The sequence below is a fragment of the Anthonomus grandis genome, chromosome 9 (genome assembly GCF_022605725.1).
Source record: "Anthonomus grandis grandis chromosome 9, icAntGran1.3, whole genome shotgun sequence".
In the NCBI taxonomy this organism is placed as follows: domain Eukaryota; kingdom Metazoa; phylum Arthropoda; class Insecta; order Coleoptera; family Curculionidae; genus Anthonomus; species Anthonomus grandis.
The window spans coordinates 19,993,984-20,012,818 of NC_065554.1; the positions used below are offsets into that span (position 1 = coordinate 19,993,984).

The 18,835-nt window shown below is 31.3% G+C and overlaps 1 protein-coding gene across 2 annotated transcripts in view; it reads left to right on the plus strand.

The window, feature by feature from the left end:
- Positions 1-18,835, plus strand: part of LOC126740084 (putative inorganic phosphate cotransporter) — a 34,715-nt gene that overhangs the window by 11,009 nt on the left and 4,871 nt on the right. For both annotated transcript variants that reach the window (XM_050445958.1, XM_050445959.1), the window contains exons 2-4: positions 12,326-12,465; positions 18,153-18,355; positions 18,447-18,556. In XM_050445958.1, coding sequence (XP_050301915.1) covers positions 12,326-12,465; positions 18,153-18,355; positions 18,447-18,556 — 453 coding nt within the window. The remainder of the gene's footprint in view (positions 1-12,325; positions 12,466-18,152; positions 18,356-18,446; positions 18,557-18,835) is intronic.

Below are 18,835 nucleotides of genomic sequence, written 5' to 3' on the forward strand. Positions count from 1 at the left end.
CAGTTTGTTGCTCCGTATACCAAATGCATATCCGCCAATTCTTGATTGGTAAAGTTTTCCATTAGCAATAAATGTTAAAAATTGTGACATTGATAAGCGTTGATTTTAAACAATTGTTGTTATGGTATCATGTACAAAAGGTAAAAATAAATGCAGCAGATCTTATTTAGGTAATTAATGTTTTTTTATAAATTATAACGTGTCTTAGGGGCGTAGTGACGCATTTCCGGACATAGGTTCCTATACTCAAATGGATTCTTCTGTTGCACTGAACGACCCCCAGAAGTTTGATCCCATAGTTCTGAAACACCCTATATAGTTGATGGCACTGTTAATAGTGCAAAGTACTGTGATATTTTAAATAGTATTCTTCTTAGCACGGCTCGTGCATGCTTTATATCCAAGATATCATGCTTTATATCCAGATATTAGGTCCATTGCAAACTAATGGGGATTAATGAAGATTAAAATGAAACAAGTAGTGATAGCAGTCATCTAGTTTCTGAATTATAATTGCCCTTTCTTTTTTCCTGAGACTTTCTAGACAGACTATATATCATGAATTTATTGAAAGTTTCATAAACTTAACTTTCATTAATTTCAAATAATGAGACATAGTTGTTGACGTAACAGGCTGTTGTAAGAAATTATGAGTTACTTATTTTGTTGTACAGTAAAAATCAATTTAGCGTATGAGATAGTATTTTCTAAATTGATTTTTACTACAACAGTGACGTAATACCCAACAAAATAAGTAACTCATTATAAAATCGTCACAACAATGAAGTAAGAAATGATGACATAATATTTTTAAGAATGTGTATGTACTTTTTTAATTTCTGTTATTTATTTTAAAATCCATGCCATATTCGTTCTTCTTTTAATGGCAGTTGAGGGCAATTTAAAATAGTTTTAATTAAATCAATTAAAATCCTATAGGCGCTTGAAATCATAACTTTTTTCTTACAGGCAGTTTTTTCAAGTAAATTCTTATTTTTTCAGTACACTATTACAATCATTCTTTAACTCTTTTAATTATTCTTTTTAGTTTGTGCCAATTTTAAATTAAGAGTCCGAGTTGTCCATATACTGCATATATTTTTTAAAATTTTATGCATATGAGTCATTTGAATATATGCATATGTGGTTCCACTGATTGTGTATTTTTCTTTTCTACATTTTGGAAAAATTAATAAATATCATTTATCTTTTTATTTATTAGCTAACAGCCAAGCCAGCAAAGCATGTATTTTTGTTATAAATTTAAAGATTTTTCAATGCTTACTATTTTAATTATTTTAGACAATAAAAGCCAATTTATACAACAACTTTACGAATAACATTTTTTATAGATTGAATAAACATTACAATAACTACCTGGACGCAATAAATTCAGTGCTTATACACCTGCTTGTAAACTAATTCTCTTAATTCTCTTTTATAATTACAGTTGAATAAAAGATTCAACCAAATTTCAACTAAATAAATAATTACATCATTTGGTCAGCATTTTTTCGCAAAAACAAAAACATTAAATAAATGACTGAGCAACTACCCGAAATCATTGCAACAGTCTGGGAAGTATAATAATAAATTTAAATTTAAAAAAAAATTCTTATTCCGCAAAAACTTGCCTAAATACTTAAATATATCAAGGCCAATATAAAATTAACCAATTTGCTGATAACAGTTCCCTTGCAGTTTCTCATCTGAACGAGGATGACCTTAATATATATACAAATATTCACTCTAATAAAATTCTAGAATGGTGTATTCATAACCACCTAATTGTTAATCCTCAAAAGTCTTTAATACTCGTGTTCTCAATATCCTTATCGTAATCCTAAATCATCCTACTTTACACGAAATGAAAATTCATAAATTGAAAATGCTTAATAAATATTTGCGAAATTCTTGAGATCAAATATATAGACTCAATACTTTTCCATGCACAGAAGCCATACATATACTTTCTGCATTAACTAAAAGGGGCAATTAAAGTGCATGGGAAGAAGTAACTAATGATTTTTAGTTTCTGGAAAAAATAATATGGCTTCGAGCACGACTAAAATAATTGCTTTTTCCAGGCAGTTGACGGCATTTTTGTATTTCTCCAGATGGATGTCCAAGTTCAGTTTTAGTTGTTGGTTTTTTGGAAATTTCTAAAATTTTGTAGAAACCTAACATTTTTTTGTACTCCTTACAACAATCAATTGAACGTACCATGCATTATAAACAAATCATGTAATTCTAATGTGGTTTTAATTCATGTCATTTATTTTGAAAATTTGCTACGCCCTCAAAAAAACAATGCGAACTATAATATATACTTACTGAGCTAAACAATTATTGAATATGTGATGGTTGACAATTTTAATCAGTTAAAATCCTGGTTTATTTTCTTATTTAGGCAGCTCACATTATGCATTTTTTAAATTCTTCTAGGCAGTTCAGTAGCACATTAATTTCATATAAATAGTTTTAAATCAATTATTTAGATAAAAAGATACGGCAATAAACTAAATGCAGCAAAAAATTGCATCAGATATCTGAAATAATAACCTCAAATTTCGAAAAATATGAATAGTTTGACAGCATGAGAAATTATATAATAAAGAAATAAGTAATAAGTTTACTGCTAGGAAGAAATAAAAAAATATCTGAACTGTTCTAAAGAAATATTTTTTTAACTTTATTTCTTGGAGGAAATAAACAAAATATAGTATAACAAATAATAGCATAAGAAAAAAAGGAAATGCCATGTTTTTTAGATAAATTATTTAATTTTCAGGCCTAAAATTCAGTGATCGCAATAATTTTCAGAAATTTCAATCATTTTATTGTAGAGACACTTGGTGCCTAATTCATCATTATCATAACTTTAAATCAATAGTTTCTGTTTTAGGTCCATGTTTTTAGCTCTTTATTTTTTTCAATTTTCAACTATTATGCTAACAAGTTTGAGATGACTTTCACATTATGTTGAAGCCATAAAATACATTCATTATTTAAACACTAAAAACGTCATATACACCTGGTTACGTACACTACCGCTCAAAAGTATTTGCCCACATATGACTGTTAAAGTTATAACTAAAAATAATAAACCCATCAGTTATTCTTATGAAACGGTTTATTTATAACAAAATAAATATAAACAATACATTTTTCAATTAATTAAATTTAAGAAAATCTAATTTTGGATTCATCTACATGTCCGCCTCAATTTTTAATAACCGCTTTACAGAGTTTCGGTAGTCTTCTAATTAATTTGTCCAAAGTTTCCTGAGGTATCTTTTGCCACTCTTCTTGGATGATCCTCCACAAGTCTTCATTTGATGTGGGGCACGATTTGCGCACTTATCTATCCAGTTCATCCCACAGTAATTCGATAGGATTAAGGTCCGGTGATTGTGAGGGCCATACCATAAGTTTCAGAAGATGTTGCCTTTGTAATTGACCTAAATATTGCTTGCACAATTTCGACGTGTGCTTGGGGTCATTGTCATTTTGAATGATGAAGTTTTCCCCAATTATTCGAGTACCAGAAAATAGTACATTGTCACTTAAAATTGTTTTGTAACCCTCTTTTCGAAGAATTCCCTCTATTCTAATTAGATCGCTCACTGCAGATCCTCCGAAATAACCCCACACCATCACCGAACCTCCACCGTGTTTAACTGAGGCCACCGTACTGTTCTCAGCGACCCTTTCATTGGCATAACGGCAAACAAAAACTCGCCTCTTCATTCCAAAAACCTCGAATTTCGACTCGTCACTCCAGAGGACTTTCTTCCAGTCATCAATGGTCCATTCTTTGTGTGATTGGGCCCACTCAAGTCTTTTCTTCTTATTAACATCCTTCAGAAGCGGTTTTGATACAGCTAAACGTCCTTTAAGACCAGCATTATAAAGGCGCCGTTTTACTGTTGACCGTAACACTGACCGCTTTTTTACGCTCCTTGTTGATTTTTGCTCCTTTGAACTTGTTGCCTTTGGCCTTCCCGATCGAGATTTGTTGCTAATAGTCCCTTCTCTGGTGAATTTCCTAACATTATAATCGACAGTCCGCCTTGGAATTCCCAAATCCTTCGAAATTTGACGGTTAGTTTTTCGGTCAGCCTTATGAAGTCCAATACCTTTTGTTTCTACCGATAACTCTTTTGTTTTAGCCATTTTAAAGAATGTTGAAAAACCAGCAAAGAAACGGTGACAATCGTCAATAAGCAAGCGAAATTATTTGCCAATGTTACATAAAATCAATTCTTGAAGAGTAAACACCTTTAAATGTTTCAAATTTTATCGGAAACGAGCTGTAAACAGATTAGTTTTTTAGAAGAAGTGTATATTTTCACTACATTGCAAGACTATTTCTAAATACTCAGTATTTTTCAACGAACCATAGTTGATAGGTATGCTGTTTAAGCATATATGCAATTTAAAAAAGAGATACAATCTAAATATATATATAGGTTTTTATTTTTGTTTGTATCTAATTTAAAATATTAAAAAGAATACCTGGTGGGCAAATACTTTTGAGCGGTAGTGTATATTTTTCAATCAACCAAGATCTAGACTTTAAACTTACCGTGGAATTACTGCATGACAAACTATGTGGAATTCATGGTTATCTAAAAATCATAAAAATATTTTACATACTTAAATATATTGCTTTAGGATAGTTCCAATTGCTTTTTAATATGTTTATTGTCATACGCTATTGGTTTGCCATATTTAAAACGGTTAAGTTCTCCTACACTGTATAGATCTGCAAGAATGTAGTATTCATATTAGTTAACAGCTGATCCATAAATCCAAAAATATCTTTCATTGTTCCCGAATTATAAAAACCTATTTATCTTGAACGTTATAAGGAGCGCACATCGGTGAATCATTCAAAAATAAAAATAAACGAATTTAAGTTTGACATTCTCTGCAGGTACTAAAGTTAATTCAACTCTCGTAACAAATGGCCAATGGGATTAATCTGACGTTCACATGCGACCCTTAAATTTAATTTAAGACATTTTATAAGTTACCACGAATTTTCGGTCGTTACTTCCAAGTATAGAGCGTTATATAAAAAAAAAAATTGCTATGGTTAGGTTGGGCGTTCTTGCTGGTCAAAAAATACAATTTCTTTAGTTCATGTACAGTTATTTCCACTGCTTTACTCAAAATAAAAATTAATACGGAACTCCATCATCACTATCTAAGAAAAAGCTTGCTGCTCAAAATCAAAAGCATCGTTACAACGGCAATAATATCATGAACTCGCGTCTGTAGCAGTTGCCTTTCGAACGGAGGGCAATAAGAAGAAACTTTGTTACCAATTGTTACCTGCTTGAGGGATTAAATAGATGTAAAGCAATTAAAGATTATAATCAAATCAATCAAGATGCCTACAGACAAGAAATAATTGAAAGGGGTTTGACCGTCGTGGCATAAATCCCCCAGCTTATTTGCTATTGCGATCTCTTGAATAGATTTATATTTCTGTATCTAAGCAAAACACAACTTACCTCTTTGCTTCTGCACAGCCCCAAGTCCAACGTTACAGCAACTGAGAGCAAAGGCCATATACATCAGGTCCTTGAAAGATAATATTGTATTATTATCCTTAAACCATGATAGGCCTAGGAAATATAAATAGTATATAGTTAACTGTTGAGTAGCAGTTGAGCTTCAAGAGCAAAATAAAGTAACTCTATCAAGACTAATACTCTATTTGGTGATTCTATACTTAGAAACCAGTATAGTATGATTTTCATCTTTTTGGACTGCTCTAAAAGCCTTTGGAAGCAATTTGAGGTGAGGTCAGATAAAGTTTGATTTGGTTCGTAACTCAGGATATCAAATGAACACTGGTCCTTTTTAGAATTTTTTTCACTCTTACACATTCATATTACATTTCTCTATGAAAATAAACGGAAGAGTCAATACGCTCTACGTAACACTTCGAGCAGCATTGTAACATCCTACAATGAGCTGCCCCTTAGCACTTTCATGGTACTTACCCACATATTGGAAGTATTGGACTTTATTAAAGAGGATTAGATTTGTTATGTCAATGACCAAGTTCACCCAAACTTTGCACTAATAGCTGATGTCTCAGCCATCATTTAAATTGTTTAACACCCAAGGTTTTTTGTGGTTTCACTGTAAATTATCTATCGACTTAATATTTATTGCCTATCATCTGGTAAACCATTTTCAGTGTCACCTTCATTGATCATATTCAACTACATTTTAAAACGCAACCTTGCAAGTTGTTGTCCTTCAGCATTTAAACCGTACCTTCTTAATTTCCTAGAATCAAAAAACGAATACAACTTGGTGAGCTTGAGAAACAAATATTTTTAATATCAATATCAATTATTGGTAACCTTAGGTTTACATTGTTTTGTTACAGATCATGTTCAAATAACTATCATTTAGTACTTCCACTGTCATGTCGTCTACGAAAGATATTTTTTTAAATAGCTTAAAGAGTCCTACATATCATGATTACAACTACCCCTAATCATAAATACTTTGTTACTTTTTCACATCTATTATATAAAAAGAGCAAAAAAGTCTTGTGCTATCTGAACCATACATCTCAATCAAATATATTTGAGACATTGCCTAGTTAGCTTTTTCTCTTAATGTCAATTCATTCTTAGATCGTTGGAAGCAACGTTTTATACCTAAAGTTTTCTTGGGTTTCACTGTACGTTATACAACTAGTTCAACATATCTTGACTATTTGATAATCATCCTTCAGTGCATTTGGGAAATCAACTTTGTAAGTAAACCACCTTTCAGTAAATAGTACCTAAATACCATGGAAGTTTGCACTAAATTTCTGAGCCATTATTGCATCATTTAAGTCGTTCGACACCTAAAGTTTCAGTGGTTTCACTGTAAATTATCTAACGAATTAATATTTATCGTCTAGAATCTGGTAAAAAAATTTTAGTTTCATCTTCGATGATATTCAACTACATTTGGAAAAACAACGTTGCAAGTTTGTTGCTCTCCTCAGTATTTAAACTGTACCTTCGTCACTGCCTAGAATCGATAGAAGAATAGGACTTGGTAATGGAATATTTAATGACGTGAAACAAATTGTTTTTAGTATGAGTAATATCGATTCTGGACTGGGATTTTCATCCCATCATTTTTACAAGCTTTTTTATATTAAAATACATGAATGAAGTGATCTTTTGGTTCAATCTAGTATTCCATTCAACGTCATTTCCTCTGGAAGGGTCTTACATGTTATGATTATAATCACCCCTACTTGTAAATATTTTATTTTTTAGTCTCAGTTAGTGGATCAGATACCATACAAGTCTTATGGTATCTGAACCATACATTTCAACCAATTATATTTGATACAATATCTTGCTTAGCTCTTATTACTTCTAAGTGGCAATTTACTCTTAGATCTTTGGAAGCAATGTTTAACTCCGAAGCTATTTCTTGGGTTCATTATACAACGAGTTCAACATATCTTCACTATTTGAACAACCTTTATTTAATATTATATAAAAATGATCATATTTATGTGTATTTGGGAAATCAACGTTGCAAGTAAACCAACTTTCAGCTTTTAATAGTGCTTTCATAATGACCTGATCTGTAAATTGTCTATTGACCTAATATTTATCACCTAGTATATGGTAAAACATCTTCAGTTTCATATTCATCGATAATATTCAACTGCATTAGAAAACGCAGCGTTGCAAATTGTTAGCCTTACTTTTCTCTATTGTATCAGCTTAAATGATGACATTAGTGGACCATAATACAGTACTAACCCACTTTGCCAATGAACATCCCACAAGAACTATCAAATAGCCTTAGATCTTGCAAACTTTATAGTTGCAAAACTGGGTTGATAAAAATCAGCTGGTCCTTAAATTAAGCAGAACAACATTTATTTAATTTCAAAACAAAAGGCAAGCTCTGAAAGTATCAATTACTTTAATGATATGCTCCTAAACATTGATGGAATCATTGTATAGGAATCGAACGAGTAAGTAAATTGGAAAAACCATGGTGATGAAATTTGTAAAAAGATAACTTCGACAAACTTCGCCATTCACAACTTAAAAAACATTGTCAATAGGGAATCAATAATCCAGTTTTATTATGCGTGTGTACATTCACGCATAACCTATGGCATGTTTTGGAGATCTCATGCAGAGACAATAAGAAGAATATTTGTTTTTCAAAAAAAAAATCGTACAAAGAATGTGTGGATCCGCTTTTCGAGAGCATTGTGCTCCTTTGCTTAAAAAATTAGGATTAGTTTTAGTAGAGACAACTCTCTTCACTTTTAAAAAGTATGCTATTTTACCTCCAAGTATGAAAATTTTTTCAAAAAAAAATTTAAAAAAAGATTTTGCAGTGCCTAGACATATATAAAATGAGTCTGTATTATATGTGTGTTAAAATATACAATGCATTATCCCATAAAATTAAGAAGATAGAGGGGTATAGGCAGTTCAAGCCAAAATCGAAGAAGTTCAGCACCCCTTTTATTCAGTGGATGAATGCATGACTCACCAAAGTAATCTGTTTGGCGTTAGCTGTCCGTATTCCTAGCAATTTTTTTTATATATCGCTAGTTTGCTGATAAGTCTGTGTCTGTTGGTATAGTTAGTGGTTAATTGGTGTGTCTTTTACTTTTCGTCTTTATTTTGCTTGGTTCCAACTATCTTAATTTTAGTACTATTCTTAAATCGACTACCTTATATTACTTTATTTAATCAAAAGAGCAATAAATGAATTTGAATTTATCCTTCAGCATTTCGACTGTAATATTTCAACTCAAAAGAATAAAACTTCGTATTGGATCACTAAGTGAGGTTGAGAAAAAATGGTTTTAGTATGAATAATGGCGTTTCTGGACTAAGATTTTCTAAAACCATTAATAAATCTTGAATTTTTATTGTTTTATTACAGATCATGTTTAAATAATAATTTATATATATAATAAATAATTTATTTATTACTCCCACTATATATCATCTACATAAGTTTAAACGTACAAGCTTTTTCTTCTCCCAAAATTCATCAATGAAATGATCATTCAATGTGTAAGTACTTTGTAATTATTTTCTCTCAATTATTATCTAGATATCACATAACTCTTCAGGAATACATTTCAACCGAGTACATTTGATACATTGTACTGCTTAGTATAGTTTAATTTTCAAACCTCCACTGTCTTTGTTTCGAATTGAGCACCACGTTTCGATTCGGGAGGATCTCCAACCGATATCAAGTTATAACAACTATTCTACAGGCTATACTAGAGGTGTGTGACGTTCGGTCATATATGAAGCGCATTAATTCTTGCAGTGTCTCTGATCTCCAGATGTTGGGAATATGAACTTTGGGCTGGTTTTGCTTCCTTGGTTTGATGTAAGTTGCTTCCAGGAGTCTTTTTTCGTCCAATGTTCCTTTTTGCACAAAATCTTTACTTCTGACCACTATATATTTTAGAGATTATACTAAGCGTGTACCTACTTCTGACCTGGAAACCTCTCCTGTTTGGTTCTACTTTCGATGATCATTTGTCTTGACTTGCCTTACTAGTGGTCGCTTTGTCTCGCCTAAGGATGACTCTCCACATTGATAGAGGATTTGGTATATGTATATAGTTGTACACGTTTTGGTGTGCAGTAGGCATTCACTTGGTCTTCGATACTAAACTTCGTGGTGATTGTTTTCGGAGTGAAAGGACTCTTGTTGTTAAATTTTATGGCAATTATGCTGATTTTCTTTGTAGTTCTCTTGATTTGAATTTTAAGTACAGAATCGTTAAAAATCCTATTATAAGATTCGCCGGTTGCTGTAGCTTTTTCCTTGTGATATCTGCTGTTTTCTTAATAGTTTGCTTAAGTATTCGTTCTGGTCTTAGGTAACATTTTCTACTCTCCTGTTAAGGTCAACATTGTTGTTGCATATGGTGGTCGACTTCCTATATAGGGTTTTAATAATTAGCACCTTTGTTGAACAAGGATGATTGAAATTGTAGTGTAGGAATTATCCTGTACGTGCTGTTTAATTCCTCTGGAATGGCAATTCAGCCTTAGTAGTAAGGCGTGAGTTTATTTTACTTATTATATTTTATCTGGTTTTTGTCAACCATCAAAAATGATTGAAAAAGGTAACGATAACCGACGGGAATGTTAAGGGTGAACATGTAAATTTAAGGATCTTTCAAAATCTTTAGGTATTACGTCTTAGGAAGTTCTTCGGAAATGATAGAAATAAACAGGAATAGCACTTGTGGATAAAAGGTCTCTTCAAAGAAAGTTATAATGTGTGGGAATGTTGGTCTCTGTAGAATCTCAAACGCATAGGCAATGACAGATATATATCGGGATTCTTGTAAGGGATATTTCTAATGTGATCCTTTTTAGAATTCAGTGTGACGGTAATTTTACTCGAAAACAGTTGCTTAGCAGTATCTACTTGTTCTCTCCTAACTTCTCCGTAGTGTTTGTGGTTAGTGCCTTTATTGAACTATTTATACCTGTCAAATTACAAAGGTGAGATTTTTCTCTGAGCAATGTTTTACCTTATGTCTTTCCTATTATTTTAATCATTATCAGTAATATGAAAGTAATATTTAAATTCACATCTTTCCGTGCTATGTGTAGTTATCTGATACGTAAAACAACGCTAGCTGGTGTAAGTGGGTCCGTGGCACTAGTGCAACCCAAAGTGTTGCGGTACCTGGGATTATTTTGTAAACTATGTAATTGGCCATTACATCAGTCTGTTGTTGTGTGAAGTATTTGCGAGCACTTTCCCCTCAACGTAATTTCTAATGCTGAACATCAGGTTTTGATCTACCTGGATTGGAGAACAAGTCTTTAACAAGGTCTACTGATGTTTAAAGGTTTACTGTTGTAATAAATACATCCTGACAAGATGTTGTACATTTATTAAAACCAAATAGAAATAACTGGAGGTAATATAATAAAAGCAATGTTTAACTCCTAAGATTTTCTTTGTTTTTACTGTCCATTATCCAACGAGTTCAGTATAGCTACACCATTTGATGATAATCCTTTATTAATTATTTAAAATATTCAAGTGCATTTGGGGAAGAACGTTGCAACTAAACCACCTCTCAGTTTCCAATAGTACTGTCTTAATTTTCCAGTATAAAAACGTATGAGACTTGGTAAAAGTTGGAGACATTAACCAAGATATGAACAAAATCATATGCTACGGAAATGACACAGACACCCAGTAATCATTCAATCTATTGGTGATTTTAGTAGAATAAGATATAAATATTATTTTTGCCAAAGTATGAAGTAAATAAATAAAAATGCAGCATTATCTACTACGCCTAAACTTTGTTTATACTTCAAACAAAGGTACTTGTTGTCTAGACCTAAAAAACTATTTTTAGTAACAACTGTCTGAATCACTGCAAAGTCGGTATTGTTCAGGAATCAAAAGTCGCAATTTCACAATATAAAAGAAAACGATGACGCAATGTACTGAAAATTCTCATATAAATGTGCCGATTCGAACTTTTCGAGTTGCATTTTTTAACAAAGTAAACATTTTGTTTATCTGGTGCGGCATCGAGAGAGCAAATCAAATGCGCTTTAATGGGTACAAAGTGTGGATTACTGATAAGAGGAAAATTTATTACTTGGAGTATTTCTGAGAGACTATCGGATAAATGTTAGTGATTCAAGTTGGCAAAAAGCAGATTTTATACACAAGTTTCTCGTTGATGGTGATGATGAGATCAGAGATTCCAATAATACATTATTGTTTTTCAGAGTAAATTGAAAAAAATAACATTTTATTGCCGGTAATTTGGAAAAATGAATTAATGCGGTAACACTTTTATGGGATAACAATGTTTAATCGATGTTAAAAAAAATCTCATCTTATTTGCCACAAATACTTGTCTAAAACTTAACTTTTTTAAGAGTTTAACATATTACCTGTATATAGAAAATTAGTCTTCTGAAACCAAAGAGAAATATTAAAATTAAATTAATTACGTGGTTAAACCAAAATTCTTTAATATTTTCGTCTGTGTACGTGCCACCACTGCCACCTCAAACTAAATTAACAACTTTACTAATGGGAAATTTTATAAATAAATTAAAATACACTTCATGGGTAATTTAGGATTTAAAGCCTAACCTCAGATTTTTTCTAGCGAGAAAAATCTATTAATGATATTTTCCACCTTACATAACAATCTAATGCCAGTTGCCCATAAAAAAATTATTTAAAACAATTATTATTAACAATAAACGAACTAAGTCATGTGTTTCTTTGGTTTCAGTGCCCAAAATTGGCGTGAGGCACATTCAAGCCTTACTGATTTTTTTTTATTTGCTGGTTACGATGCTCACACGCTCCACCATGTCTATAGCTGTTGTAGCTATGACTGACAATTCTACTTCAAAAGATTCCGATATAGTTGTAAGTATGATTAAACATTTTTATATAAAATTCAACATATTACTGTATCTAAAATAATACGCTCAATTATACTGACTGATTTCTTCAAGGCATTTGATAGTATTCTCTTAATTTACTCTCTGCCAATAAAGTCAAAGTGGTTATTTCTACAGAAGACTGCAGGTCATAAGAGTTTGATTTTTTGCTACAGATCCAATAATTAATCAGGCCTTTTTTATCAGATCAGTATTCATCAGTACTATTGGCGATATCTTAAACTTTTTTTGCAGTTTAAAATAACGTTAAGTAAATTAATTAACCTAGAAGTAGACCCCATATATTTTTGAGATTATTTTGCCTGATTATCACTGTAATTACACCATAGTTAACCTTCTTTAATTAAAATTATACTCGATAATAACCACACTTCAATTGAGCTTGATTATTGATAAAAAATGTTTGGTATAATTTGATTTAATAAATTTTGCATACATATGGAGTCTATGATAATGCTTCATGATTAATGTGTAAAGAATGGTTTGAATTTTGAGAGTAATGATTGTAGTTGCGAAATGAGTTTTTAGTATTGTGATAACTATTCTAATATAAATGAACTGTTTATTAACCTTTTTTGGTTTGGAAATGCATGTTGATTCTCTCACACGAATAACAGCAAATAGGTCCTCTATCTTTGACTATGTTTGTTCAAACGTTGGTAAACATACAACTTGTTCTGTTACAAATGCTGGGTTATCAGATCATGAGGAAATTCATTCTGAATTTTACTTCGAGCAGGAAATATGCACTGATGCACAAGTTTTCCAATGAATGTCAGGATCATATGTTGCCAGCAAAAGAAGTGGTAAACTTATTTTAGTACTGTAAATTTAAAATATCTGTAAAAATGTGAATTTTTTATAATTTTACTGGGGTCTTCTGTAAAATGTAAGCAATAATTATAGTAATTTTTAAGCAATTTTACTAAAGATTTACTGTAGTCTTGTACTTTTACAATGGTTTTAATGCAAATTCAATGATTATATCCGTAAAAATCCTGTAAAAAAGGTTAAGCATTTTTCTGAGACCCTATAAATTTACTATAATATTTTTGGTTAAGAAATGCTGGTATGTTTTCTGTATTTTTATTTTATATTTAGATATAATATATTTTTGCTGTAATATTTCTTAAATAAAAATCGTTTAAAAATTGTGGGATTATCCCAAACTAAAAGCTTTTATGAAAAAATAAAAATATATTTCCTTATACATTTATTTAAACATATCTTAACATAACAAATTTATTTTGTAGTGAAACAAAGGATAAAAGATAAACTTAATGGAATTAACCTTAAAATATTAGGATTTAGTAAGCTATAAACATTTAACATGCTTAAGTGCAGGAAAAACAGGCCCCTTGTGTTTGCTTTTTGAACTACATGTTTTGTTAAAGTAATGTTTAAAAGCTTAATTTCACTAAGTTTTTTTTTAATGGTACATATACTAAACGAATGTAACACATATACAAAACAACGTTAACATCCATATTAATACAAATTTTAATATAATTCCAAAACTTAGGCGATTCCATATTACTTAACTTTTAGGTTTGATGTTCTTAAGAAAAAGAAAAAACCGTAAGCTATTAAAAAATTATATATTTACAGCCTGTACTTACGTCAAATTGATAACAAAAGGTCGACAAATCTTCTTTAAAGTAATGTGCCACTATCCTCAGTGACTGCAGCACGATTTCGTCCTGATCTTCGTCAAAAATGGTAAACTTCTTATACTTAGCTTTTTGGGTCAGCTTTGGAAAATGTCAAAATATAGCTTTTTTAGTAAAAAGCACAAGCCATTTTTTTTTAATACTCCCAATTGTAGGCGGATCAGTATTTGTTAGGAAATCTCTTTGTTTGTTTCTTCTAACAAATCTTTAATCTTGGTGTGGTCCAATACTATTAATAATTACTTTCGAATTACTAGAATCATTTTCTATTAGTGGTTTCCACGTTATTGCAAAGCACCCAGCATTTCTATTAATGAGTTTCTTTTTGTGAATTTTTTTGCAGGAACGTTTGGTCTAATAAAATAACCTATTCTCTTGGTACCTCTATTCATATACCAATTCGAATTTACAGGTACCTGTGATGTTATAATAATGTAAGCAGGGAATTTTAACCGTATTTCAATCAGTTTTACGGGCTTCTGTTATTTTCGTGACGTTCTGTCTGTAAGAGTGCCCGGTTTTTTAACCATATAAATTAATTTTTATGCAAAATGACTATATCGACAGTAAAAAAGCTGTGATTTTCCTAAATCTAGTATCATTTAGGTTAATTTAATAAATATAGTAAATTCACATTCTGACATGGTAAATTTGCTTTAATTATAACAGTTAATACTGCTGTATGATTGACGGACACATTCAGAGTGTAAACAGTAAAAAGTGACAAGATTATGTTTATGGCCTGTGAACTGTGCCTTATCAATAACGATCTAGAAGTAGCAAATTCTATTCATGTTTCTACAGATAAAAATACTTGTATGTAAATAAACTTATATTTTATCGTTCGATCTATCTCTTGCTTCATACGATCTGTAATAAGCTGAATGAATAATTTTTTTACTCCATCTTTTTTTTTACACTTTTAAGAGTCAAACGTTCCTTTTTTAACCTAAGTTAACTTTGAGAAAAAACTAGCATAACTTTTGAAGAACTTGGAGGAACTCACAAATCTGTAACACTACTTATATAATAACGTGCCGTACTACTGTAGTTGAAGAAAGGCTCTGTATCTGACCTCTATGGTAATACAACATCCCAGCTTATCATTATTTTTTTTAAGGTGTTTATATATGTTTTATTGTCCTGACGAGTGTGGTTGCTAGATCAATCTGAATATTAGATTGCATATTATCTAAAACTATCATATCGAAATACTAGTAAGATCCTTATTTTAGAAATTAATTTGTATTCAATTAAATATAGTTTGGTTTTGTCTTTTTTTATCACGAAGGGAGGTAAGACAAAAAATATATAAAATAACAGGAGAAAAATGTTTTTTATTAAGAATTGAAAGATGTAAAATGTTCTGTCATTTAATACAATTGCAAAATGGAGACGGATTTTTAATTACAGACTTGTTTGATCATGTAGACAATGAAAATATTATTAACTGTTTCGAAAAACGATCTGACAGCTATTATAGAAATCTAAAGATGTTTATGAGTGTGTCGTTTTCATCGAAAGACGCGTCCGACTTTTTGTGTTGCGAACTGTTCGATGATATCTTCGCAATTACTTCATTGAAGCAAATTTTACTCTTAATATTTGACATGTAAACATCCCCCATGGTAATTTATAAGTATAACCGTTGAAAATATGTTCTTTTCTTTCTTGAGATTTGCCGTCCCTCAAAATTCTGCCGCCCTGGGTACTTGCCCCGACTGCCCCTAGTGTAAATCCAGGACTGATTTGAACAGAGAATTTTAGGAAGAAAATGCTTATCTTAACATCTCATACCCACAGATTCATTAGGTTTTAATAAATAAAGCCATCAACTAATAAATAGTTGATGTTGGATGATTAAGAGCTCAAACAACGATGATGATATAAAAACCTTTTTTGAAAGAACTAATACTTTGCATTACATTATGAATATCTTGAACTGGACTAACTTATACCCTCCTTATCATTTTACTCTTTAAACTGAATTTTCAATCTGGATAGTTTCGTATGATATGCTTGTACATAAAAGGATTTAAGCTCTTGCAATGCACGACCCCATAATATAAAATATTATTCCAGTTAATGGTTCTCAACTCACCCTTAGATTATAGAAACGAATGATTATTAATCAAGATCAGGATTTCTGCTCCTAATCCTAAATACCTATCAAACAACTCCCAGTTTCTGGCACAAATTTTTCATATTGGTTGATGCTACTACTATGTCGTCTAGGTTCTGTTGGACATAAAAGCTAGCATTCTGGCAACTCTTGCAATTGAAAGATCTTTTGATACACTGTGTTAACTGGTGGAAATTTTCTCCAGATAGAAACTCACACTAAGATTATTGGAAGCGATAGGTTTTGTTAAAGGGGACTCTATTCGTTATATCGTGTTTAAAATCGCTCATAATCATCAATACTTCTACTTAGTTAAATCCTTTTGGTCTCACTTCATAACATTTTTCCAGTTTGGCACAAGGCACTCAAGAAATTCTGGTTTCTGAACCATAAAATGTTACTACTACAATATCATCTAGGTAACTCTGGGCCTAAAATCTTTTTTCTCCTATATTTATTCTATTTCTTATTTCCCATGTCTCTGATATAAGGAGTTATTGGATTGTCATTCCCTCTTGATGGTAACTTACCTTTCTATTATTGAAAGTAATGAGCTTCCTTGAAGGCCTTATCTTATGTACTAAAATCAATAATACTGATCTGTTAATCTTAAATGTTAATTTAATTAATCTAATACTAAATATTCTATTCTATACTACGTTTTCTCCTGTATTGCAGAAAACTTAATTTATAGGTTATACTATTTAACTTTTTATACTATTTTACTATTTAACTCTTTTTGTAAGTGACTTTCAAAGCCAATAATGCTTAAGATCAATGGGCTTTGTTAAGAGAAAGAGAAAGAGAAATACTATATTCTTACACAAAAAATCCTTAATAGAGCATTAATCTCTTTTCAAAACCTTCCTAATGCCTATGGAAGCATTTCAGTTGAGTCTTGCCATTTTTGTTTCTTACTATTGTTCTAAGTGCTTAGTAAAGACTTTTTTCTTTTATTTGGACCTCTAATAGATGAACCTATTTGTGAATCTACGGACAATCGATTGACTACTGATTTATCAACAATCACTTGATTTTGCAGAAACTCAATTTTTGGTTAATCAGTTTTTTGTTCCTTCTGCAGCATCATCAAACACTTTATTAAAGATTACTTTTATGTTCAAATTAATCATTGTCTATATGTTTTTCCTTTACCTAACACATGATGATTTAAAAGAGCAGTCCCGATTGTCAATGTGTTGATGTAAATAGAAAACGCAGTATCACCCGCATATCTGGTTAATGGGTTTTCCATTGAGCTTTATTTGTTCTTCACAAGCATGACGCATCCAAGAACCTTCATTCCTTCTTCTAAAGTTACTTCGTTCATTTTTGTGTTCCAAGTTAAAAAGGGTAGGTGACAGTACACAATTCGGTAAAGCAAACGATTTTTGACTCTAATGCGCAACTTTCTTCTTATTCAAAGCACATAAAAATCGTAAAAACCTGAATCAAACTATACCCTTTGCCCTATATCCTTTGTGCAAACGATTAATTATAAACTTTTTCTATACACGTGTTTGAATCAAATTTTTGGAAGCACTTAACTAAATAACAAATTAACACTATTTTTAAAAGCTACGACTTAAACGTATGCCTAATCTGGGTCAACAAACTACATCACCAACCAGTCTAAAATTAAAATAATTTTTTAACAAACCTAAATCAATCCCTGCTCAGTGTCATGTTGATTATTGTCCATGTTGATTATTTTAATATTCGCCTCGGGATATTTGAACACAAGCACGTTAACGCTAATAACAAATTTGTTAAAATTTTATTTATGTGCAGTTTTGCACGTTGCCAATTGTCATATCCAGTGGCTCAAAAATATATTATATAGTTTCCTTTTATTTTCAGTATTACAAATGGGACAACACAAATATTATTTTGTCCTCGTTTTACTGGACGTACATCATTCTACAGCCCTTCTCTGGGTACTTCTTCAAGCATTTTGGACTTAGGAGGTGTCTGATGGCCACTGTGTTGCTCAATGGAGTAGCATTTACTCTTATACCTTGTGCAGCTGCTAGTTTTGGGTATATGGGTGTCATTGCTTGTCGGTAAGAAAATTTAATGTTTCTAAACCAAAGTCAGAGCATAATATTGATCTCAATGCCAGTACAGTTTACTTACCTAGGAATGTATTTTTAGAATGTTGCAAGGCTTTCTACAAGGATTCACATTCCCCGCCTGCCACGCATCCCTTGGGCTATGGGCACCTCTAAGTGAAAGGTCTAAGTTAACTGTACTAATTTATTCAGGTAATCATAACCTTATTATAAACTAATATATATGCGGGTTAATGACACTTGCCAAACACCTAAAACTCAATTAAAACATTTAAAACAATAGCAAAAATTTACTAGAAAATTCATTTTGGTCCACTTCCAAATTCACGTGATGTGTTTATACTTCTCCCGAGGAATTTAAACACATATCTTGGCACACGTTCAATTCTCGTACGAGATAGGACAAGGTGTGACAAACAACGTTAAATCATTGATAACATGAGTTGTTTTCCTAAAATACTGATTTTTTTG